At 37.5% G+C, this 26,496-nt stretch overlaps 1 protein-coding gene across 2 annotated transcripts; it reads left to right on the top strand.

The window, feature by feature from the left end:
- The first annotated feature begins 18 nt into the window (after nt 1–18).
- Nucleotides 19–18,163, top strand: HESX1 (HESX homeobox 1). 2 transcript variants are annotated; one of them, XM_019724201.3, is made up of 6 exons: nt 19–638; nt 1,306–1,321; nt 15,950–16,216; nt 16,716–16,915; nt 17,191–17,292; nt 17,389–18,163. In XM_019724201.3, the coding sequence occupies exons 3-6, from the start codon at nt 16,060–16,062 to the stop codon at nt 17,485–17,487; spliced, it is 558 nt and encodes a 185-aa protein (XP_019579760.3). In that variant the 5' UTR covers nt 19–638; nt 1,306–1,321; nt 15,950–16,059; the 3' UTR covers nt 17,488–18,163. The 2 variants fall into 2 exon arrangements, with proteins under 2 accessions (XP_019579760.3, XP_019579759.3); XM_019724200.3 differs by lacking the exons at nt 19–638; nt 1,306–1,321 and having other exon boundaries at nt 6,442–16,216.
- The last annotated feature ends 8,333 nt before the right edge of the window (nt 18,164–26,496 follow it).

The raw sequence follows: 26,496 nt of genomic DNA, 5'->3' as shown, positions 1-26,496 counted from the left end.
GCTGGGAGGTCCTTGCTTCGCAGGACTCTGCGGCGAGCGCGGGCCTGGGAGGCGGAGGAGGCGGCGCTGCCTAAGCTTAGCGAGCACACACCGTGCGCGCGCGCGTTTGGATGTAAATCACAGGGCACAGTCTCTCACTACCTCGTCTGCCTCCGGGAACCGGAACCTCGAGTGAGGACCACACTGGGGGATTTGCGGCGGCTTTACTTCCCTCTCAGCATTTTTCGTCAAAGATCATGGAAGAGGCCTTACTGCTGGCGCCTTTCTTTAGTTTTTCAAATTACGACTTGCTCAACCCTGCCGAAGCGTCCAGTCGCCCCCTCTCCAGCAAAATGGTGCTGGCTAACTCAAATGTCTGTGAGATGCGAAATTGTGACAGTGACAGGGCTTTCCGGTAAATTCGTGGGCATTAGACTCGAAATTATTTTGCTGAACACGTGGATATCAGTATATTCAGTTTAAAACATGTGATTTGTTGCCAATTTATCAATTCTTACCTGGCCCTGAAAATGATATGCCACAATTTGGACTTCCATATTTCTTTTAAATCACAAAGGAAAACATCTTTTAAAAATCACTGGTTAATGATGGTGGTAACTGATTAGCATTTCTGTTTGGTCAAAAAGTTCTAGAAGAAGGTAAATAGTTTCTTCAACCTCTAATTTTACACTAGAGAAAAGTGAATGAAGCTCTGTTTCTAGAATCTGGTCTGGATTAGAGCTGATACCTGTTTGTCCATCTTCCCCAATCTCACACTGCCTCCTCGTTTATTTCTCTAGAGTTATTAGAAGCTTTCATTAGTATAAAGAGAAAATGACAAAATCACTATTGTCTTCTAAAAAAATCTAACCATTAATCCCACCAATCCATCCCATTTTCATTCAAGAAATATAAGAAATGCTGAGTAAAAGTTATTAGTTGCCTATTTCCACTGATACATTGGAATGAATTCAGATACAGTGGAACAAAGCCAAATACAGTAATGGGAATGAAAGTCACATATTTTCAACTAAAATTCTAGAGTTTCCCATGATCTCTTGAACAAAGATAAAAATCGGGTTTTAAAAGCTTTACCAGGCAGACTTGCAGTATAGTTTCACAGAATTAGTGTTACAAGCTTTAAATAGAAGCTCTCCCCATAGATTATCAACTAGTCACCCTCTAGAAGAGATCTCTAGTTTTCGAAAGGTGGTTTTGGAATCAGTTGTTGCATAGTGCTACTGGTTCCCAGCTGCTTAGATCCCAGCCACCCAAGTCTGTCCTTTGATATTTCTTTTTTAACTGGCATGCAACCTGGCTCTAAAGAAGGAAGACATTCAAGGTAAGTGACCTTCTTGGTTGAACTATAATTTAGACTGTAAGTGAATAGGAGAGGTAGTGGTAATTGATGAAAAGCAGGAGCAAGTGACAAGTGAAAACAAAGTGTAAGAAAGAAGTGTAGCTGAAGGGATTTGGCCAGTTAACTTGGCCAAACCAAATAATTCCAGTGAAAAATGCTGGTAGGTATCTGAATTATTTGGGTGGGGCATTATCAACTTAAATAATTTGCCTTTTTTGTATGTTATGTTCATCTAAACTAATTTTGTAAAAGATTCTCAAGAGGCTTTTATATTATCAGAGAGGGGCAAGGAATTCTTATCAGGCTCAGCTGATTAAACAATGAGACAAATAAACAAGACATTGAATTCGGTGGAGAGGTGGTTTAGTCAAATTATAAAACTAGAAATAAATCTTAAAAAGCCTTCTATTTGGATTCTTTATCTTTAAGCTGCTGTATCCTTTGCTCATTCAAAAAGATGTTTGTATTTCCTATTTTAAAACATCTCTAAATTACAGTTTTCTTTGATAACCAATTTAAGTTTAATCAGCCTAAATTCTGTACAGTTGACCAAACTCAGTTCCTTTTATACAGGAAATGAGTCTTGTTCATTTTGTTCAGAGAGAATGCCTCAGGGGTTACTGGAGACTCACGTGTGGGAAGCATAGTAAAAACTTTGGCCAGCTGGTTAATTTTATGGAAAGCAAGGCAGGATTAAACGATATCCACCAAAGAATTCTTTGAGACATTTCATACATATAATTCATTGAGATGTTTCACACATATAATTTATAACAAAAGGACATACAATCCTGTAACTAGGTTTGTTAATTATTAGTCTCCTAAAATTATACTTGATCTTCTTATAATTAGGTTTTTACATGATACCGCTTGAAGTTCTGATCTGTGGTCTATAATAGGAAAGAATCCAACAACCCAAATGACGCTGATGCTTTGCTTTTCAAAATTATCCCCCTAGGTTAGTAGTTAGCAAACTCATACACACATACAAGTTATATAGGGAGGGTTGTTAAAATACAGATCTCTGCGCCCAGCTGGAAGATTCTGATGTTGTAGGTCAGAAGTGGGGTGGAAGTCTCCCCAATGACTCCAAAGCAGATAATCCTCAAAGCACATGTTGGAAAAACTCTCCAAAATGGAGAATAACCATTTCCCTTTCCCAGATAACCTTGTATTTTAGAAAATTTAAAGAGTGAAGTAAACATTTAGGAAAGGAGTCCTAGGTTCCAGCTAAGGATGGTGAGAGGGGCACCATTTCCAGAATCACCTGGAGAGCCTGGGATGCCTCCTATTCACAAATATCCCCAGAAAGATCCAATCAGTCTGAAATTCTGGGGATTTCATACTCCTTTTAAGAATATATAGTATACAATGCAAATAATTCTGGGTGTTACCTGATCAATCACTCCTTAATGGACTCACTTTAACAGACAATTCATTTGTTTTCTTAACATCCAGGTGAGATGAACCCAATTCAAGAAATGAGCATATTAATTGGTAATTTGGGAAACTGAGTCTCTTTCATCCACTTTAAAACATTACCACCAGTGTTAGAGTGGGAGGAAGCTTTGGGCGATTGGAGGGTCGGATCAACAGTTCTGAGGAGTAGATTGCAAAAAGAGATGGATGATGTGGGGACAGGGCCAGAAGTGGAGTTTCCAGGCTCTCGCCCTCACGTGGAAAGGTGCTCACTCGGGTAGTAAATGGCCATCAGCTGTGATTGGATGGCCATCAGCGGTGGCTAGTTGGCTGTCAGCTGTAACCAGTGAGCCATTGGCCACTAATATAACTGCCATGGCTACGCTAATAGAAAATGGGGGCTAGCAAGAAGATGGTGGCTGAGCTGGCAAGAGCGGATTGCAAGTCGCAGGGCGGATTGCAGCTAATAAGTGGGGTTGGTTGGCAGAGAAGTGGATGGCAGGTTAAAGATCGAGTGGCTCCTGCTTCCTGTGTCTCCAACCCAGCCGCCAGCGAGAATATAGTGGTCTGACTCCCCTACCTATGGCTCCATGGGTGTTCCTTTTTGGCCTCACCATGTCCTGCGTTCTTATGTGGGGAGCAGGACCAGAGACCCTGCATGCCTCCCTGCATAAGAGATGGGCAGCAAGAACCAACTGGTTCTTCATTATGCCACTGCACACCATCCTCTGCCTTTGACCTTGATGTTAAGTGTTGCTTTTGCTCTTTGCCACAGCATCCTTAGAACGCAAGGTAAGTTCTGTAGCTTCTACTTTCTTGACTATAAAAAATAAAACTTTATTCCTAGAATAGTTGTATGTCCTGCTGTTTCTTTTATGGTTGCCTGGATTCCTTTTTGGAAAAAGAGGACATTAGTAAGTTAATTTCTTTGGCCAGGCCAAGAACTTTGAAACAAAGCAGCATCGTTCTCATTTCTGGATGAAATGGGATGAAAGCATGGGCCTGAGCTCATGGACATGGACTGTGGATCCAGCCTAGCCGGCTTTGAGTCCTGGCTCCATTCTTTCCTAGTTCTGTGATTTTAGTCAAGTTACTTAATTTCTCTGTGTCTCCATTCTGTCATCTGAAAAATGAGGCTTAATATAGATAACCTACATTATAAAGTTGTGAAGATGATTAATGAGTGTGGGGGCAGAGCCCCAGAAAGTAATTTCCAGGCTCTCGGCCTCACATAGACAGGTGCTGGCTCAGGTAGTAAATGGCCAACTGTGATTGCATGGCCATCAGCTGTGGCTAGTTGGCCGTCAGCTGTAACCAGTGAGCCATTGGCCACTAATATAACTGCTGTGGCTACACTAGCAGAAAATGGGGGCTGGCAAGAAGATGGTGGCTGGGCTGGCAAGTGTGGATGGCGGTTTGCGGACAGTGTGGATCCAGCCTCCAGTGAGAGTATAGTGCCGCCAGAGAGAATATAGTGGTATGACCCCCTACCTATGGCTCCGTGGGTGTTCCTTTTTGGCCTCACCATGTCCTGCGTTCTTGTATGGGGAGCGGGAGCAGAGACCCCGCGGGCCGCCCGGCACGACAAATGGCGCAGCGAGCAGGGTCTCCCGCACGACAATGAGCTTTCAGAATAGTGCTGGGCACGATAAGCACTCATTAAAAAGTAGCTAATTATTCTTTTCATTATTTACTGTTAAATATTAAGTATTTTAATGCTTTTAAGGCAACTTTCATTTTCATTTTGTCACTTTTTATCATAGCTAAAGAAACCAGTGTTTTCTAAATCAGAAGATTGTGCTCATTATCTTAGAGAATCCTGATACTGTTTTAAACAATATTACCGTTACCCTTGCTAGTGTTTTGTCACTTTCACTTAAGGACTTTTATGACCTAAACAAAAATTTTTAAATCAATAAATATGTATTTTGATATTCTGGAGGACAGGTGTAGGTACCAAAACAGCAAAGGCTATTACCCTGTTTCTTTGGGGTGGGGGGTTGACAGTGGGGAGGGGGAGATGCCCTACCTTTAAAAGACATAAGACCTTATGACACTCCTAACCCCACAAGAATTCTGGGGAGCAACAGGCAAATCAGTGGAGAAGAGGTTGCTCCTAGAGAAGTCAATATGTCCCATACTGTTTAATCATTGCAAACGTTTAAATTTTTACAAAACCACAGAGGGCAGTAAAAAACAAAGTAACAGAATTGATTCAACCACTACTGCTTATCTCACAGCTGATGCAAATAAATCTGAGCTAATCAGCACACCCCTCCAAGAACACGAGGTGGTGCTGTTAATTTAGTTTTGGGGATTCAAAGTACTAGCAACTACCTCAGGAAATGGTTGTCTTCATTCAACAAATATTTACTGGGTAATGAACAAAATATTAAAAATGATCCTGCCCTTTTAGAGCTACAGGTTAGTGGGGATGGTGAGGGGAAAGAAAGATGATAAATAAACACAATAAGTCTTATTACAAGTATAGTATGTTAGAGAGTGGTAAGTGCTGTAGAAAATAGATCAGGGAAAATGGGCTGGGGAAGCAGTTGCCAATTTTAAACAGGCTCCTCAGGCAGGCTGCATTGAGAAGGAGACATCTAAATAAAAACTTGAGGTAAGGGATGGGAACTCTGGGGAGAAAGCAGTTCAACAAGAGGAATCACCAGGGCAGGGGCCCTAAGCCCTAAGGCAGGAGGGGCCTGGCCTGTTTTAAGAATCACATGGAGACCAGGGTGGCAGAAGAGTGAGCCAGGGGGAGTCTGACAGGGAAGAGTGAGGAAGAGGAGGCCGCATCGTGTTAAGCCTGTGGCCTGTTGTGAGAACTTTGACTTTTGCTCTGGTTTGGATAAAAACACCTTTAATAGAGGTTGTGATTTGAACCAAATGTTGAGAAAGCTGAAATAGTTATATGAGATACCTAACTATTAATGTTTATTATTATCTTCTTGATCATGAGTTTATTGAGGGCAGAAATCATTTCTTCTCCTAGGCACTTACTGCACCCCCTGATATATGCTGGAGTTTAATAAATGTTATGATTCAAAAGTTTGTTTTTCAGTTGGTAAAACCATAACATTTGTTCCCTACAAAAAATGTTGCAAATAACAATCAGGTTATCAGGTTAACTGACAACTCCCGTTTAATCTGCAATGATTAGACTAAATGGCGCTAAAGTGTAGGCCTGAGCCTCTCAGAGCCCTAAATCATGAAGTGTTTTTATCTTTGAATGTTGAGTCTGGGGAAAATCGGAGTCTCATTTAGCTGAGCCCTGAGTTACCTTATTTCCTGTCACTCGGGGGAGGACAGAAGGACAAGGGCTAGACTGGGTAGGAGTGTTCATTGATCAAGATTTCTTAGAAGGAAATATGGCAGTGTCCACCAAAAAGAAATACACACTTCCAAGAAAATTTTCCCTGGAAATACTGCATGTGTACTAACATGTATGTGCAAGGTCTTCATTGTCATAATGTTTGTTATAGTAAAAAAAAATATTGGAGACAACCCTAAGTGCTCATTATCAGTGGTGTTGCTCAATAAATTATGGTTTACCCACTTGATGTATCGCTCCAAGTAACTGGTGAAGAAGGAGGCAGAGCTATATGCGTTTTGGCTGGGGTGTAGAGTGGGGGTGGAGGGAGTGGGGAGGGTGAACCGCGCAACAAAACAATACCTGTCTGACTCCATGTGGATAAAAACATATGTGTGCATCCACCTACTATTTATGTCAAGGCGATTTAAAAAGACCAGGAGGAGCATTAAACTGATAGCAGCGGTAGCCAGTAGGTTGGGGAGTGAAAATGGGGTACAGCTGAAGGAGACTACATATTTTACTCTGTGTGCTGTGATAGTGAATGAATCTTTTTAAATGAAAATGCATTTGTGTTTCAAGTGATTTTATATCAACTTTTTTAATGAAGAGCCTGATATGTTCAAGGCACTATACTGAAAGCAATTTTCATTTGAAAATATAAATACGTATCTGAAACTGTATTTGAGAAAAACAAAGGCTAAAAGGGTTTTTAAATGTTATAAATAAAGTGAACTCAGTCAACATGCCTTTATTTAGTACCTCCTGTGTGACAGGCACTGTGATGGGTCATGGGAGGTAGAAGTGTGTATGAAACAGTCCAGACTCTCCCGAACTTTGTAATCACCGGGAAAGATACCGTGTGTCTCAAGTGACAACAGTGGCATCGAGATGAGGGCCTTAGGAATGACAGAGGGCCACGGATGCCCATTGTTCAACATGATTCAGGATTTTTAAATTTTGAGCTCAGATTTTAAAAATAGATCCCCCATCTCACTTTTTATTAAGTTTAGTTACAAATGCCATAATGTCTTCTAATTTGTGGATTACCTTGGAATAATATATAAGTGGTTCATAGAAAACTGGGAGTAACTTTACACATTAAAAAACGATGGCAACAGTAGTAAACCCACAGCATTTACATTGCCTGTCCAGTTTACAAATATCACCTCTTCCTAGTTCCACCCATCTATCAATCCATTTATTCACTCTCAACAAATATTTATTGAATGTCTACTTTGGCATTGTTCTAGGAGACAAGGTATAATAGTTAAAAAAACAAAACTATTTTATCGTACAAAACATGTTTTAATCTTTAAAAATACTGAGCCTCAAATAGAACAGTATAATTCCTATGCAAAAGGAAGGGACAAGTGTCATTAAAGCTTTGTTTATTGTATTTCTTATGCTCACAGACTGTGAACATAATAATTATATGGTTGATTTATAAAAATCTGCTAAAACACCGAAAACATTAGGCATTTTTCCTGATGTTAATGATTTGGGACTTGTTTGAAATACACAATTAGAAAATAACTTGTTATCAAAACGTGAGTAGATTTAAAAGTTACTAAAACAAAACAAAATAGATTTGCCATCTATTATGTATGTCCTCTTTGGTGAAATGTCTATTCAGGTCCTCTGCCCATTTTTCAATTGGATTGTACGGTTTTTTGGTGTTGAGTTGTATGAGTTCTTTATAAATTTTGGGTATTAACCCCTAGTCGGATGTATCATTGGCAAATATGTTCTCTGAATTAGTACGTTGTCTCCCCATTTTGTTGATGGTTTCCTTTGCTCTGCAAACACTTTTTAGTTTCATGTAGTCCCATTTGTTTATTTTTCTATTGTTTCCCTTACCCAAGGAGATACATCAGAAAAAAATATTGCTAAGAGCAATGTCAGAGAGTTTATTGTCTATTTTTTCTTATCAGTGTTTTATGGTTTTGGGTCTTTCACTTAAGTCTTTAATACATTTGAGTTTATTCTTGTATATGGTATAAAATGGTGGTCTAGTTTCATTTTTTTTTTTTTTTTTTTTTTTGCATGTATCTGTCCAGTTTTCCCAACACCATTTATTAAGTAGACTATCTTTACCCCATTGTTTATTCTTTCCTCCTTTGTTATAGATTAATTGAACACACAAATGTGGGTTTATTTCTGGGCTCTCTATTCTGTTCCATTGATCTGTGTGTCTGTTTTTATGCCAGTACCATGCTGTTTTGATTACTATAGCCTTGTTGTATAGTTTGATATCTGGTAGTGAGCTACCTCCAGCTGGGTTCTTTTTTCTCAAGATTGCTATAGCTATTTAGGGTCTTTTGTGGTTCCATATAAGCTTTAGAATTATTTGTTCTAGTTCTGTGAAAAATGCCATTGGTATTTTAATAGAGATTACATGAATCTATAAATTGCTTTGGGTAGTATGGACATTGTAACACTGTTTATTCTTCCTATATATGAGCACGGTATATGCTTCCATTTATTTGTATCTTCTTTCTTTTGTCAGTGTCTCACAGTTTACCAAGTATAGGTCTTTTACCTTCTTGGTTAAATTTATTCCTAGGTATTTTTTTGTATACAATTGTAAATGGGATTGTTTTCTTTCTGATAGTTTGTTATTTGTGTATAAAAATGCAACTGATTTTCTGAAGATTAATTTTGTATTCTTCTACTTTACTGAATTCACTTATCAATTCTAATAGATTTGGGGGGAATCTTTAGGGTTCTCTCTATATAGTATCATGTCATCTGCAAATAATGACAGTTTCACTTTTTTCTTTCCAATTTGAATGTCTTTTATTTATTTTTCTTTCTAATTGTTGTGGCTAAAACTTAAAATACTATGTTGAATAAGTAGTGAAAGTAGACATCTTTGTGTTTATCCTGATCTTAAGGAAAATGCTTTTAGCTTTCCCCCATTGAATATGATGTTAGCTATGGGTTTGTCATGTATGGCCTTTAATATGTTGCGGTATGTTCCCTCTATTCCCAATATGCAAAGAGTTTTTGTCATAACTGAGTGTTGGATTTTGTCAAAATGCTTTTTCTGCATCTATTGATATGATCATATGATTTTCATCCTTCATTTTGTTTATGTGGTGTATCACGTTAATTGATTTGTGGATATTGAACCAACTTTGTATCCCAGGAATAAGTCCTACTTTACCATGGTGTATGATCTTTTTAATGTATTGCTGAATCCAGTTTGCTAATATTTTGTTGGGGAATTTTGCGTCTATGTTCATCAGGGATACAGGCCTATAATTTTCTTTTTTTGTAACGTCTTTGTCTGGCTTTGGAATCAGGGTAATGGGAGCCTTGTAGACTGAGGTTGGGAGCCTTCTCTCCTCTTGAATTTTTTGGAATAGTTGGAGAAGAATATGTGTTAAATTTTTTTTGACTGTTTGGTTAGATTCACCTGTGTAGCCATCTGGTCCAGGGCTTTTGTTTGTTGGGGGCTTTTTGATTACTGATTTGATTTCATTAGTAGCGATCAGCCCGTCAGATTTTCTGTTTCTTCTTGATTCAGCCATGGAAATTGTATGTGTTTAGGAAATTATCCATTCTTCCAGATTGTTCAATTTGTTGGCATATAATTGTTCATAATATTTTTTATCATCCTTTGTATTTCTGTGGTGTCAATTGTCACTTCTCCTCTTTTATTCCTGATTTTATTTATTTGAGTCCTCTCTTTTTTTCTTGATCAGTTTGGTTGACGGTTTATCAATTTTGTTTATCTTTTCAAAGAAACAGCTCTTGGTTCCATTGATCTTTTATGTGTTTTTTCTTGTTTTTAGACTCTCATCATTTATTTCCATTCTGATCTTTATTATTTATTTCCTCTCTTCTCACTTTGGGCTTTGTTTGTTGTTCTTTTTCTAGTTCCTTTAGGTTATGGTTAGATTGTTTATTTGAGATTTTTCTTGTTTCTCAAGATAGGCTTGCATTGCTATGAATTTCCTCTTAGGACTCCTTTCACCATGTCCCATAGATTTAAGGTCATTGTGTTTTCATTTTCATTTGTCTCAAGGTATCTTTTGATTTTTTTCCTTGATCTCATTGTTAACCCATTCACTGTTTACTAGCATGCTATTTAGCCTCCATGTGTTTGTGTATTTTTCAGTTTTTTTTCTTGTAATTGATTTCTAGTTTCATACCATTGTAGTTGGAGAAGACGCTTGATATAATTTCAGTCTTCTTAAATTTATTGAGACTTGTTTTGTGGCCTGACATGTGGTCTATCTTGGAAAATGTTTCATGTGCTCTTGAAAAGAATGTATATTCTGCTGCTTTGGGGTGAAATGCTCAAAAAATATCAATTAAATCTATATGATCTAGTGTGTCATTTAAGGCCACTGTTTTCTTTTTTATTTTCTGTCTGGAAGGTCTGTCCATTGATCTCAATGGGGTATTGAAGTTCCTACTATGAGTGTATTACTGTTGATCTCTCCCTTTATGTCCATCAGTATTTGCTTTATATATTTAGGTCCTCCTACGTTGGGTGCATAAATGTTTGCAAAAGATAATTCCCTTTTTGTTGGATTGATCCCTTTATCATTATGAAGTGTCCTTCATTGTCTCTTATTATAGTCTTTTTTAAAAGCCTATTTAGTCTGGTATAAGTATTGCTACCCAGATTTTTTTCATTTCTATTTGCATGAAGTATCTTTTTCCATCCCTTGACTTTCAGTCTGTGTGTATCTTTTGATCTGAAGTGGGTCTCTTGTAGACAACATATACAAATTTTCATATCCACTCAGCTACCCTATGTCTTTTAATTGGAGCATTTAATCCATTTACATTGAAAGTAATTGTTCATAGATATATCGTTATTACTTTTTTATTATTCATGTTTATGTTCTTTTTTCCCCTTCTTCTTAAAGCAGTCCCTTTAACGTACCTTGTAATATTGGTTTGTCAATATTTTGTCAAAGCAAATCCTTTAGCTTTGTCTTGTCTGCAAAATTCTTTCTGTCTTTCAACTATAAATGATAGCTTTGCTGGGTAGAGTAATTTTGTTAATTTTGCTTTTCATCTCTTTGAATGTTTCATGCCAATCCCTCTAGGCTGCAAAGTTTCTGTTGAGAAATCAGCTGACAGTCTTATGGGAGCTCCCTTGTAGGTAACTTACTGCCTTCCTCTTGCTGTTTTTAAGATTCTCTCTTTGTCTTTAACCTTTGGCATTTTAATTATGATGTGTCTTGGTGTGGGCCTCTTTGATTTCATCTCGTTTGAGACTCTGTGCTTCCTGGGCTTGTGTGTCTATTTCCTTCACCAGGTTAGAGAAATTTTTAGTCATTATTTCTTCAAAAGCATTTTCAATACCTTTCTCCATTCTCTCTATTCAATAGCTCTCTCTCTTTCTGGTATATCTAGGATGTGAATGTTGTTATGCTTGATGTTGTTCCTAAAGTCCCCTAAACTTGTTTTTTCGTGTGTTTTTAAAAATTTTTTTTGCTATTCCCAATTGGTTTTTTTCTGCTTCCTTGTCTTCCAAATCACTAATTCAATCCTCTGCTCCATGTTATCTGCTGTTGATTCCTTCTAATGAATTATTCATTTCAGTTATTGTATTCTTCATTTCTGACTGGTTCTTTTTTATGGTTTCTATGTCCTTTTTTTATTCTTACTGTCTCTTTGTTGAAGTTGAAGTGAACAAATTTTAGACAGTACCAATCAATGAGTATTGACAAATGCATACATCTATGTAATCCAAACCCCAGCAAGATATAGAACATTACCATTACCTTCCAAGTTTCCTCATTCTTCTTCCCATGGAATCACCACCTTCATCTCTACTTTCTGAATTTTCAATATAAGCTTGTTTTCTGTGTTCTAGAACATCACATAAATGATATCTTACTTTTTAAAGATTATTTTGTAGATTCTTAAGAGTTTTCTATGTAAACAATCATGTCATCTGTGAATAGAGACAGTTTACTTCTTCCTTTCTGATCTATATGACTTCTGATTCTTTTTCTTGCCTTATTGCACTGGCTTAGATAAAATATAATGTTGAATAGAGAAGCTAAAAGTGAACATTCTTGCCTTGTTCCTAATTTTAGGGAGAAAGCATTCAATATTTCACCATTAAATGTTATGTTAGCCAATTATTTCTATAGATGCCCTATAGATTAGAAGTTACTTCTAATCCTAATGTACTGAAAGATTTGTTTTTAATCATGAATAAATATTTTTCTGTATCTGTTAATGTGATCAAATGATTTTCTCCTTGTTTTCTGGTAATACAATGAATTACATTGATTGAGTTTTGAATACTAAACCATCCTTGCCTTTCTGGGGAAAGCCCCACTTAGTGACAATATATTATCCTTTTTGTATGTTTCTATATTAAATCTAATATTTTAAGGTTTTTATACCTGTGTTCATGAAGGATATTTGTCTCTATTTTTTTTTGAATTTTCTGTTACCAGGCTTAGGCCTCACGAAACAAATTTAGAAGGATCCCTTTCCATTTTCTGAAAGAGTTTGTGTGAGATTGGTACTTGCTTAAAATTTTCTTTAAATGTTTGGTAAATTTCACTAAAGAAGTTGTCTGGGCCTAGAGTTTTCTTTGTGTGAAAGAATTTGATAACCTATTCAATTTTTAATCGATATATCACTAGTCATATTTTCTATTTCATCTTGTCTCAGTTTTGGTAATCATAGTTTTTCAAGATATTCGTTCATTTTATGTTGTTGAATTTGTTTTTATAAAGTTGTTCATAATATTATTTCATCTTTTTAATGTCTGTAGTCTGTGTAGTAATATCACCTCTTTATTACTAATATTGGTAATTTATAGTCTCTCTTTTGTTCTTGATCAACCTGCCTATAGGTTTATCAACCTTACTTAGAAATTTAGAACTTTCAGCCCCACCTGCTAACCTCTAGGGAGAGGAAAGGGGCTGGAGATTGAGGTCAATCATCAATAGCCAATGATTTAATCAATGATGCCTATGTAATGAAACCACCATAAAAATCCCTAAACAGCAGTTTGGAGAGCTTCCAGGTTGGTGAACACATTAAGTTGCTGGGAGGATGGTTTGCCCAGAGAGGGCATGGAACCTTCCTTCCTCCCTGCCTTGCCCGTGCGTCTCTTCCCTTTGACTGTTCCTGAGTTGTATCCTTTATAATAAACCAGTAGACATAAAGTGCCTTCCTGAATTTTGTGAGCCATTCTAGCACATGAGGAGGGGTTTGTGGGAACCCCAGATTTATAGCCAGTTGGTCAGAAGTACAAGTAGCAACCTGGGGTTTGTGACTGGCTTCTGAAGTGGGGGCAGTCCTATGGCACTGGGCCCTTAACCTGTGGGGTCCATGCTAACCTCTCGGTAGTTAGTGTCAGAATTGAATTGAATTGTAGGACACCCAGTTGTTGTCTGCAGAGAATTGGAGAATTTCTTGATATGGAAAACCCATACACATTTCTTGTCAGAAGCTTTGTGAGTAAAAACAGCTCAGACTATCCTATCAGTCCCACCTTAAAATCCTACCCTGGCTTCCCTTTGCACTTGAACTCATTATTATAAAGGCTGTCCGTTTCCAGCCAGGCCTGGCTCTCCAAACAGCAACATCTGGTACCACTCGCTTCCCTTTGGCTAATGCCTTTTCTTCCTCAAATATTCCAGTGCTTTTCAGCTGCAAGACCTTTGGACTTACTGCTCCCTCTGACTGGAATGCTTTTCCTCAAGATCTTGGCATGCTGGCTTTCTCTCATCCTCAGCTTCAGCTAAACTGTTACCTCCTTAGGGAGGCCTGCCCAAACCCCATCCTTAAAGTCCCTCTCCTCACCCCCAGTCCTCTTATGTTTCATCACCATCACCTTGTTTATTCCTGTCAGTGTGTTTATCACTCTCTGGTTACCTTGTGTTGTTCATCACTGATCTCTAGCACCTGGGATGGTATCTAGCACATATTAAGGACTCTATAAAAATCCATCGAGTGAATATATGATAGAACAGTTACCCCACATTTTTAGAGAAATTCTTTCCTACCTTTTATTTTCAATTCATCCATATATAAACTGGTTTTATGTAAATCCAGATAAAGTCAACTCAAGAGGAATAAAAATATTGGAATGACCTTGTTGATAAAAAAGAAATTGGGGAGACGAGTTACTTCAGCATGTGCTGCAGCATCCTCTCAACTTGCACTTTGAGGCGCTACTCTGGGGGGGCTCTTCCCACCTTCTGCACTGATGATCCAACTTACCTGACTCACCTGTTTCCTTTTTCCATTCTTATAACTGGTTAATGTAGGAGATAATGTACTTACTTATCATTATTGTTCATTGCCTGTCTTTCCACCCCCACCCCACCCCGCACTACTGTGAGCTTCATGGGGCAAGGAGCCTATTCTGATTGTTCTGGTGCTGAGCAGGTGCTCAACCAATTGTGGAATGAATGGATGAATGAATGAACATCTCAAAGGAGAGAAAGGAGTCTGGGAAGGTTATGAGTTGTCTGTCCTCTTCCAAGTCTTCCCAGATTACAGTCACCCCATTTTTGCACAGGCTACATCACAAGGCACTATGGGCAAAACCTGTATTAGGCATAAATGTTTACTAGTTTATTCATTCTCAGCATGGTTTTACTTGTATATTTATAAACCCCTCCTCTCTGTGCCTGTTGCTGTTTTGTATGAGAATCTTTTGTTTCACGTACAAAGAGCTTGCATAAGGAGGAATTTAGATCTGTATTTGTGACATCACGATAGGACAAAATCTGATGAAGCTGAGCTCTATCCTGTAAGGGCTGTTTCTTCTATGAGAGGAGACTACTTTTCCCATTCCCTGAAGAAAAGCCAAGTCGTTTAAATGCAGGATGAAACCAAGCATTTAAATTTATCATCAAGAAGGTACTGGAAAAAAGGAACAGCAGCATACAAGAACTAAAAGTAACACACCTTTTTGGGGCAGTGGCCACTTAAAAATCTTCCCGATTACCTGCAATATTTCTCTTTCAATTTCAGATTTTCTTAGGATTACAAAATTAAAACATTCTGTTCTTGGTTATTTTTCACAAACATCTTGTCTTCATGGAAAACCCCCAGTCCATCAGAAGATCGACAGAAGAAAATTTTTCTTTAAAAAATATAATATACTATGTTCTTTTCTTTGAAATAACTGTGGTGAGAAGAGAAATTCTTCCCTTTAGTTTGAAGTCTTGCTTTTAAATTGTTTGGAGGTGGTTATATGAGAATCTTCATATAAACTTGTATCTCTCTCATTTAAAAGAAAAGATGAAAGAAGGGAATTATCTCATTAATTATTTAAAATACTTGGTGCAACTGTTCCTTATGAATTAATCTAAGCGCTTGGAAGACAATTACACTCAGTGTTAATAACATTGCCAACCTTTTCCAGTATGCTGCACTCCAAATACTATTGTGTTTTCATTGACAACATTTACAATTACATCTACATATGAAAAAGTCATTTTCATCAGAATTACCGTAATAGCATTAAGAGATTATTACTTTTTCGAATTTCCTTGGAAGAAAATTCACTTAAATTAGATTATTTATTACTTGACTGCTTTCCTATCTTGCCTGTATGTTTAGGTAACTGGAGCCAATGAAAGTAAAAACTTCAGAATAAAAAGCATGATTTTATACATTAATGATTTCCAATCAAAGAGGAGTGTTAGTTTGTGCATCACTTCTTCCGAGAAAGTTAAGTCTGTTCTGCTTAGAAGAGATAACACTTTTTGTCCCTGTAGGTGGCCCCCCTGGTGTAGCCATTAGTTGCTAATTACTTGCAAACAAGTAAACAATTAACTCCTCGAGCTGCTGGCTGGGTGTTCATTGACATGCTAAAACTTTCTAAGACAGGATTTTAATTAGTGACATTCTAAATCCAACCCCCTTGTCAGAGGAGCCATAAAGTGAACTGCAGGAAGATCCCAGCCCTGGACGAGTGGGGCAGAGCCAGCCCAGGGGCACAGAGACACCACAGCTGTCTACTGGTGCAGCCCGTGCGACCATGTCTCCCAGCCTTCAGGAAGGTGCTCGGCGTGGGGAAAGCAAATCTTCCCCCTGCTCCTTTTCAATTGAGAGCATTTTGGGACTGGACCAGAAGAAAGACTGTGTTCCATCAATGAAACCCCATAGGCCCTCGGCAGACACCTGCAGCTCCTCAGGTAGGCAACAACCGAATTTTTTACACTCTTTGTTACTTGCACTGTTTAATTTGGCCTTTAATTTTATACTATTAATACGTCGAGTTAGAAACTGCAGTTTCATCCAGTTACGTAACTGAGGTATCTATGGCTTTCATGCCTATAGCTGAGTTCTAGGGGAAATAAAAAATACCAGCCTTAAGTCCAGGTGCTCTCACAGGAAATGCCAAGAACGTGCATTTACTTCAGAACATCTCTGTTTATTTGACACATCAGGTATTCTAAATCTTTTTTCACTGACAAGTAAATGACATGCAGAGACCAAAATATTCTCTGTCACCAAGGCAGGGTCTTCATTTTTGCTTGCTTTTTGGTTTTTGGTTGATGAGAGGTCAGTTCTCTTGTGAAACTCAGAAGAACGACACTAGGGTAATTAGAGACATGTTCCTGAAATTTCTTATAGAACTTTGTGGAATATGGGATTGGACATTTACGATAGGGTTTATTTTTCTGTTTTTAGAGAAAGATGGGAACCTGTGTCTACATGTCCCGAGCCTTCCTAATGGGATCTTATTCCCTTGTACTGTCGGTCACCCGGTGGCCGAAGAAAGAGTTTTGAAATATGAAAATTACTTTTCAGCTTCAGAAAGACTGTCTTTGAAAAGAGAGTTGAGTTGGTATAGAGGCAGAAGACCAAGAACTGCTTTTACTCAAAACCAGGTGGGAAGTTTTTTCACTAATAATGATAATACAGAGTCTTTAACTGACGCCCCGTTGAGCAAAAGCCCACTCATTCTGGCATCTCAATTTAGGCCATATTAATGAAACAATAGACTGTATCATTTTTAACAGTTTCTGGATAGTCATTATAAAAAAAGGCATACAGATTAAATGTCCAAGATTTAAATGCAATTATTTTGCTATACAAATTAAAGTCCATTTTATGATGACATACCAAGTATCAACATTTTAAATAGCTATTTCCTTATTCTTAGATTGAAGTTTTGGAAAATGTCTTTAGAGTAAACTGCTATCCTGGCATTGATATCAGAGAAGACTTAGCTCAAAAATTGAATCTAGAGGAAGACAGAATCCAGGTAATCTTCAAGTTTAGTTGTTATTCCTGATGATTGAAATGTTGAGAATAGTGAAATAATATTTCTGAGATCTATTTTATTTTTTCTTAATTTTAGATCTGGTTCCAAAATCGGCGTGCAAAACTGAGGCGGTCCCATAGAGAATCACAGTTTCTAATGGCGAAAAAAAATTTCAACACGAATGTCTTGGAATAGGTAGAAAACTAAACATGTGAAATTACCTTCCAGTTGCAGAATATGAAGAGTCAATATCAACAGGAAATACCAACTTTTTAAAATGTGATGTTTTCTTTTCTGCATTTAATCTGAATATTGTAATTTTTTTCTAAAAATGTAAATAATTACTATTATATCATGGTACGTATTATACTTGGGCACTTGTAGATACCATAAAGGCCTTTCCTATATATTTTAATAAACATTGAGAAAAAGCCAGCTATTTTTTAAGTGAGCAAATTTAATCAAATTAGTCTGCTGAAATCGGTAAACTCATGACTAAGTGACTCCACAAACTGGATTACATTTACAAAATAATTCAAGGAAAATAATCTGATGAATGACACAAAGGTGTGATTTGTTTCAATTAGTTTGCTTCAAGTGCATTTTGAAACATGATTATACTTTTCATGTATTATACAATATTATTTATCTGTGAATCTTTAGTTTCTCTTGATGTCTGGCATAAAACAGTGAGAACTTCTCACCATATATCAATACAAATCCTTGTAGCATGCCAACTTCAGGTTGTTGGTGTTGATTTTTAAGCAAAGTCATTATACCAAAGTAGAGAGAGAAAAGTTTCAGTTGTCATATTCATACCATCGGTATTACACGGCACAAAAGAATTGAACGGCAAATAAATGCAAATTTTAAAATATTTTTCTAGTTCATTTAATTTTGTGCTTTAATATCGTTCGTTAAAGAGATAATGATCGTCTAGCTGAAATCTATTTCTAGTGTAGTGATTTCCAATCAGCTGTGCATTTTGTTTCAAAGTACTACCGTATGTTGACTGGGAAGGTAGGGTAGCAGCTGCCTTGTGTATGTGATCTGACATAGTTGCTGGAGATAATCAGGGCACTTTATGGGACAAAAACTATGTATTTTCTTTGCATTTGCCATTGTATCTGTCAACTGAAGATGAGACTAGGATAAAAGAGCACCACAAGAAAGGAGTCCTACTCCTGGAAATCTGGGTATTTCTTTTCCAGTTAATCAGTGGAAGGCCAAAGTGGGTGTTTTTTTGAAATGTTAGCTGGAGGATGCTGATTTTGTCTCCTGGAAGCCATTATTTCAAGTTTGCCTATTTGAATTGAAGTCTTCCTTGCTTCCCTTTTCTTTCTTTCCTATCTCTCTGTCCTTTTCTCTCCCAGTGATAACCAGAGTAGAAGGTTCTTATTGTACTATTTTTCCTTTTTTCCTTTTTTTCTTTTTTTCATATTGTATGAGAAAGACTAAAGGGAGTTTGCCTACTATTGCTAAGGAAAAGTAGCATGACTCAGATTTTGAAGCTTTTTAAAATCATTTACAGAGAGCACCTTTGGGGTAGAGTGCTCTGTGTCCCCACAACTGGTCAGCATTAAGCTGTGCTTCTGTTCCTCTATTGCTGAGATGAAAAGGGAGGAGGAAAGAAGGGCAGCAACTGGAAGAACAGAGGCATTAAAATTTTTCCAAGGAAGACTCTACTGTCAGACTGGGCCACTTTTTTCCAATATAAAGAGCTACTTTCATTAATATAAAATTTGAAAGATTATTGATAAAATGTATTTGTCAAAATTTATCCGCCAAGAGCTTTCTTTGCTCTTCATTATGTTCCTGTGAAATTATATTAAATTGAAGGACGAAGTCACCAGGTGTGGGTTGGAGAGGAGAGTGTCATGTGATGGGTAAACTATTTCAAATAGCCTTTTATTTTAATCCCAAAAGCCATATTTACCTACTTCAGGTGAATAATTCAAGTCATGTCAGACATATAGCTGTGTCTTTCTTAACTATTGCTTAGTTTAGGATAAGATTTCAAGCCCTGCACATAAACTATTCCACAATATTACTATTTAAGTACTTTTGAAGTAGTACTTTTCAGAAATGGAGATTTTCAAAGAGTAATCACAGTTTATCTACAATTTCTCTAAAATTAAACGTAATCCCCAAATTTCTGAAGAGCGTGAGAATTCTGTGTAAAATTATAGATGTTAGAAAAAAATAAAACAGCATCATAAACATTGGTCAACAACTAGTAATACACTTAAAAATTTTTGTTAATTATAACAACTAATAACACCGATAAAATGTCTGGTGAGGAAAGAAACAGTAATTCTAGAATATTATTTCAATATTTTCCAGTGCAATTTAACATAATTGATTCGTGCGGTTTTAAAATTCACTTTTGTCTATAATTGAAATAAGTGTGTTTATAGCCGAAGTTACATACTTATAACTGAAATTATTTATAATAGAAATGATGCATTTATAACTGAAACAAATAACATTTAGAAGTGAGAAAAATTTAAATATTAGAATTTGTAATATTAAACAAGTAACTATGAATGTAATCACACATCCTTTTATATTTTCAGACTAATAGTAGACTGTCATTAAATACTGTGAAGTGAGTTCGTAATATGTAAGAATATTTAAAAAGCAAGCTAATACACAAGCTCAATAGTGTCTTTCCCCTAAAATCATTTCCAAAAACCTAAAAGATAAAGGCTGATCTTGTTAAGGGAAATAATGAGCCAGTAACTTTTTAAATCAATTATGATTGATAGTAGTTTGGAGAGAAGATGTGGATATTCAGGGGGGAAAAACTGGACTTTAACTTTGAGAAAAATCAAACAAGATGAAAATGGAAATGAAAACCCAAGATAGAATTATCTTTCCCTCAAAACACACAGAATCTAATCCACAGCTTATCTCTGCTCCTGCAGTTCCAAGCCTTTGTCTCCATTAATGCCCAGGACTAGGTGAACAGTAGTACAAATCAAACTAATGCAGTCAGGCTAATACCTGGAGCGTCGCTATTATCTGACCGCTGCCTAAAGAAGGTGATTTGGCCTCCCGTAAAGGCATTTGTCTGTTGTGAATCCAGCAAGACAAAGCCCATCACTAAATGGGGATGGAAACAATGGCTGTGTGGGCTGGTGGTAAACTTTTGAGTTAATCAGTGTTAATAGCTGCTTTCACCCCCTGCGTCTTATCACGCATCACAGAGTGGCATAAATCCCCCATTACCACACCCAGCACATAGCATGGACCTGGGCCTTATGCTGACTTCTAAAGGCAGGGAGCTATAGGCTAGTCCATTTACTTGATGTGGAACCCAAATCAAATTATGACAAATGGTGACTTGCTATCTCCATTTTACTGAGACTCAGGACTAAAAACCCTTCGCTAAACATGATGCTCATTTGGGCTGTGCTTTCTCCTGCTGGGGCACCAGCCCACAGCAGCAGCCAAGGCAGCTCTTGGTGGCTCCACCACTCCACTTTGCATCAGACTGGCCCTTCCCATTTTCCTCTCTCCTATTTTTTTTTTTTTTTAATTTTATTGGGGAAGGGGAACAGGACTTTATTGGGGAACAGTGTGTACTTCCGGGACTTTTTTCCAAGTCAAGTTGTTGTCCTTTCAATCTTAGTTGTGGAGGGCGCAGCTCAGCTCCAGGTCCAGTTGCCGTTGCTAGTTGCAGGGGGCGCTGCCCACCATCCCTTGCGGGAGTCCAACCGGCAACCTTGTGGTTGAGAGGACACGCTCCGACCAACTGAGCCATCCGGGAGCTCAGCTGCAGCTCAGCTCAAGGTGCCGTGTTCATTCTTAGTTGCAGGGGACACTGCCCACCATCCCTTCCGGGACTCGAGGAATCGAACCGGCAACCTTGTGGTTGAGAGCCCACTGGCCCATGTGAGAATCGAACCAGCAACCTTCGGAGTTAGGAGCATGGAGCTCTAACCGCCTGAGCCACCGGGCCGGCCCCCTCTCCTATTTTTCTTTAATTCCAACCCTTTTCATGTTTCCTTGCTAATGCCTTGGCAAGCTTGTTGGTGTCGATAGGTGTTACTGGGTCCCACTAATGAACCTCCAGCCTAAAAACTTTATTGCGTACCTTCTGTCTGGTGGAAGTGGCCAACATTTAGAAACTTCCATGTCCTCTTCCTGCAGTCCTCCTAGGGTGGCCTAGTGGACCATATCCATTATTCAGCATTTTATGACTGGTTGATTTCAGTGAAATAAATGATATAGTATATGTCCTATTTATCACATCAGAAGCTTGCAAAGAACTATGCACCTGTCATACCTGGTGTTGTTCAAGAAATTGCATAACAACGTTCCCTTTTGTAAGGCACAACCCTTATTCGATGGATATTGATGGGTTTGTGTGGAGCCACCAACACTGTTCTGCCTTGATCTTGCTAGTTCAATCAAGTCAGCCAATCAAAAAGTACTCACTGGGGGCAGCCTAGCGATGTAGTCAAGGGATCAGGCTAGAGTCCGGTCACCTGGATTCAAACCCCAGTAACTATTTGACTTTGGGCCATTCAACCTCTTTGAGCCTTAGTTTCCTCATCTTTAAAATGGGGATAATAATGGGACTTATTTCATAGAATTGTTGAGGAATTAAATGAGATAGAGGAATTAAATTAGACTAGTGCCTGGGACATATAAAACACTCACTAAATGTTAGCTCTTATTATGCAGTGTGCTAGAGATGATGTGCTAGGGAATATAGAAGTACAGGAAGTTATCTAGAACACTGTTTTCATGTCTGGAACAATGCATGGCACAGAGTGGGTTCTCAATCAACAGTCATAGAACAAATGAAAACAGTTCTTGGTCTCTAGGAGCTCACCATAGGATGGAGAGAAAAGACTATTTAACAGGTATTCAACAAAAATTTATTCAGTGTCTGCCATGAGCCAATCTCTGTGTGAGGCTCTGAAGATTGCGTGATGAATAAGTCAAACAAGGTCTCTGCTATATTGGGACTTTTTATACACAGGGCCTAGCACAGTCATGGCAAATAGTTGGCCCATAATAGATGGTGAATGAATGAATGAATGAATGAATGAATGAATGAATGAATGAAACAGTAAGAAAATAACACAAGGAAGTATATAATTGAAGACTAAATGGTCAGGACTACTAAAGCTATACGAGGGGAGGGCTCAGAGAGCTATGTAAAGACCAGCTCTCAACTTGTTGCCTCTACATGGATGAGTCTGGGAAAAGGTTAAGGCTTAATGTGTGCAGGAGCTGGGTGTTGGTAGAAGGGCATTCCAGGTGAGGGAACAACATGTGAGAAGACTCAGAAGCTGGATAGCAAGACTGGTGGCCTCCCTAGCGTGGCAAGTGCCTGTTGGCAGGGCCAACTTCACAGATGTGCAACCCATGCAGTTACATCGGCCTTTGTGCTCAGAAGGACCCTACATTTGGTTTAATGCTCCGCTCTTGCCATTTTGAAATTCTTAATAATTTTTGACCAAGGGAACCCACATTTGCATTTTGCACTGAGCTCCTCAAATTGTGGAGCCAATCCTGCATGTGGGGAGTGGATGATACAAACTACAGAGGACCTTAGAAAATGGCCAAGGAAGTAAAGTTTGATATGGTGGGAAATAGGGAGCCATGTTTGGTTATTGAACTAGGGTTGCAGCATGGTTTAAGGAAGATAGAAACAGGATGCAGGGAGAAGAAAAAGGCTGGATTGACCTACCTGCAGTTGCAGTATGTGCTTTTCAAGTTGTTGATGGCCTTCATGAGGGTGAGGACAGTGGAGATGGAAAGAAAGGTGGAGATTATAGAGAGACAGAAGAGAAGCTTGGCTGGCTTTGAAAACTAAATATGTAGGGAAAGGAGATGACAGTGAATTAAAAGTGCTGCAAGATTTGGGACATTTGAAAATTGCTAAATATGCAAGAACTGCATGTTGTTTAGCCCTGCAACTTGCAGGGCAGAGAACTTTACTTACCTACTTTTACTTCTGATGCTGTGACAAGAAAATTTTTTCTTAGCAATTTTCAAAGTAATCGCTGCAAATGATTTTGCAAGTAATAATAATCCTTACAAGTAATAACAGTAACCATGCTAACAGATTTTGATCATGATCTACACTTCTTTATTTGCTACATGGTTTTCCCACTTTGCTCCAGCTTTCAAATAGGGTTCCAAAGCTTTAAAATATTTGAAAGTCAATATTACTAGGAGATGTACATTAGAGAAAAATGTTAGAACTATTTTAACAAGGCATAAAAATTCTTGCAAAATTAAATGTGATCCAAAATTGTGTGCATGCACGTGCGTGTGTGTGTGTCATGTTACATATAATAGGCATAGAAATTTAAATTTGGGGAAATTTTTACTTTTTTGATGAAGATTCTTAAAAATTCAAACCATAGCCAGAAAAATAATTGGCAAAGCTTTAAATAACTTTAAAGATGACATTGATTCTTTGCACTATTACTGCAAAAGTGAATTCTTTTAACTTTTGCTTGTATGCCTCAATCTAACACTGAGTAGAATCTTTTAAAAAAAACTTTTGCTAATTTTGTAAATGAAATTGGTTTCTCATTGTTATTTGAACTTGCTTTTTTGAGGTTTAAATGCTGGTGTGTTAATTGATAACTTGTATTTTCTCATTTGGTCAATCCTACTTCCCGTATTAATTTCTTAGCAGTCTGTAGTATGAGTCATTGTTCACAATTCCTCATGCCTTCCGTATTTTAAAATTATACCTCCACGTCCTTTGCCATGTGACTTTTCAGTACCACCCATTATTAAGGGCAGAGTATATTTTCCCATTCCATTGATGTGGGTTTGGTCCTGTGATTTTCTTTAGCCAACGGCATGTGGACAGAAGTGACGCTGTACCAGTTGTGGTATAGTGTTAATACCTCAAGAGACATTACATGTTTCCTCTTGCCTACTTGCACTTCTGTTATTGCCAAGAGAAGAACATACCCTGAATAGCTGCTGCCCCTTTAGGTTGGGCTCCAAATTGAGGAAACATAAAGCAGATCTGAACCCAGTCTGCAGTCTGGAGCCAAGCCTACATTCTCCCAAATCCCACACCTGTGAGAGTTCCCAACCACTGAGGTTGAGGATTTATAAAAACAGCATAGTTGTAGTGATACAAGTTCTTAGAGTTTTTCTTATCGATTTTTATCAGTTATATAGTAAACATTTGATTACCATATTTTGACTCATAATTTCTTAACATTTGTCTTTTAATTTTATGATTTTTGTATACAGAATTTAAATAATTTTTAGACAAATCTCAGTCTTTTCCTTTATGATTTTTTCTGCTGCTTTCTGGTATATCTTCCCATTCCTGTGATCACCTGTATGTCCTTGTAGTATATTGGTAGGTTATTTCTACAATTTAATGGTCGTTAGTAGTTTTTAGCCCATCAGTATCTTTTTGCATAATAAATAGGATGAATAGAACAATCTTCTTCACTCAAGATAAAAGATAATGATACAACTAATAAAAACAATAATTAAGACCACCGTTTATTAGGTGTCCACCATAAGTGAAGCAATACGGTACCTCACATGAATTATCTCATTTAATTTTTTTCTTTTTTTAATTAAATTTATTGGGGTGATAATGGTTAGTAAAATTACATAGGTTTCAAGTGCACTTTTCTATAATATTAATACATCATCTATATATCACATTGTGTGCTCACCACCCAGAGTCAGGTCTCCTTCCATCACTATGTGTTTGACACTCTTTACCCTCTTCTACCATCCTCCCTCCCCGCTTACCCTCTGGTAACCACTAAAACTGTTGTCTATGAGTTTTTGTTTGTTTGTCTTGCTCCTGTGTTGCTCTCAATTGTATATCCCACATAGGAGTGAAGTATATGGTTCTCAACTTTTTCTGCCTGACTTATTTCACTTAGCATAATAATCTCAAGATCCATCCATGTTGTCACATATGGCAGTATTTCACCTTTTTTATGGCAGAGTAGTATTCCATTGTGTATATGTACCACATCTTCTTTATCCAATCATATGTAGAAGGACACTGGTTGTTTCCTTGTCTTGGCCACTGTAAATAATGCTGCAATGAACATCAGAGTACATGTATCTTTACACATAAATGTTTTCAGATTTTTGGGGTAGATACCCAGGAGAAGGATTGCTGGGTCATATGATAATTCTTAATTTTTTGAGGAATCTCTGTACTGTTTTCCATAGCAGCTGCACCAATCTGCATTCTCACCACCAGTGTATGAGGGTTCCTTTTTCTCCACAGCCTCTCCAACACTTATTATTTGTCTTGTTGATAATAGCCATTATAACAGGTGTGAGGTAATAACCTCATTGTGGTTTGTTTTGCTTTTCCCTAAAGCTAGTGAATCTGAGCATCTTTTCGTACATCTGTTGGCCATTTTTATGTCTTGGGAGAAGTTTCTGTTCAGGTCTCTGTCCATTTTTTAATTGGATTGTTTGTCTTTAGGCTCTCACTTAATTTTCACAATAGCTCTGCAAGGTGGATATAGTCAACCCACTTTAAAAATAAGGAAACTTAACCTCAGATATTTTTATGATGATAATTTATCATCCCAATTTTACAGATGAGCAAATTGAGGGACAGGAAGACTAGATAAACAGAAGAAATTAAAAAATCATAAGAGATTATTTGGTAGACTTTTATGCAAAATACATTTTAAAACCTAGACAAATGGTGAATTTCCTGTAAGAAAAAAAACAACGAACACAAGAGTTTACCAAATTTGATTCCTTTCAAGATAGGAATTTTAAGTACACTGATTTCTGTAGAAGAAACAGAACATTATTCCACAAAAAGGCTCTAGATGGTTTCATAGGGGAATTTCACTAAACCTTTAAACACCAGATAGTCCCAATGCTACATAATTATTGTCGCAAATGAAATAAAATTTCCAACTTATTTTTATGCAGCAAATACAACATTGACACCTAAACCAATAAAGTTGATTTTTTTTAATATAAAAAAAAAGAAAGGGGAACAGAATCACAAAACTGTTATCACTTATGAATATTGATGCAAAAATATAGCCCAATCAGACCTTAAGACATTTATAAAAGCTGTAACTTAAAAAGTATACTATTGGCACATGAATACACAAAACATATTTGTGGAATAGGATAGAAAATTCAGATATAGACCCAAATACATCTAGAAATGTAGTAAATAAAATCATGGGGGCAAAAATGGATTTT

The sequence above is a fragment of the Rhinolophus sinicus genome, chromosome 5, assembly GCF_057876585.1.
Source record: "Rhinolophus sinicus isolate RSI-liver-muscle chromosome 5, RSI-T2T, whole genome shotgun sequence".
Taxonomy (NCBI): domain Eukaryota; kingdom Metazoa; phylum Chordata; class Mammalia; order Chiroptera; family Rhinolophidae; genus Rhinolophus; species Rhinolophus sinicus.
This window is presented reverse-complemented; position numbering and strand designations above follow the sequence as displayed.

Bases quoted from the DNA above. Each gene is read 5' to 3' on its own strand.
- HESX1 (XM_019724201.3), top strand. From the start codon at position 16,060: ATGTCTCCCAGCCTTCAGGAAGGTGCTCGGCGTGGGGAAAGCAAATCT. The intron at 16,217-16,715 runs GTAGGCAACAAC...TTCTGTTTTTAG, and splicing joins AGACACCTGCAGCTCCTCAG to AGAAAGATGGGAACCTGTGT. The intron at 17,293-17,388 runs GTAATCTTCAAG...TCTTAATTTTAG, and splicing joins TAGAGGAAGACAGAATCCAG to ATCTGGTTCCAAAATCGGCG.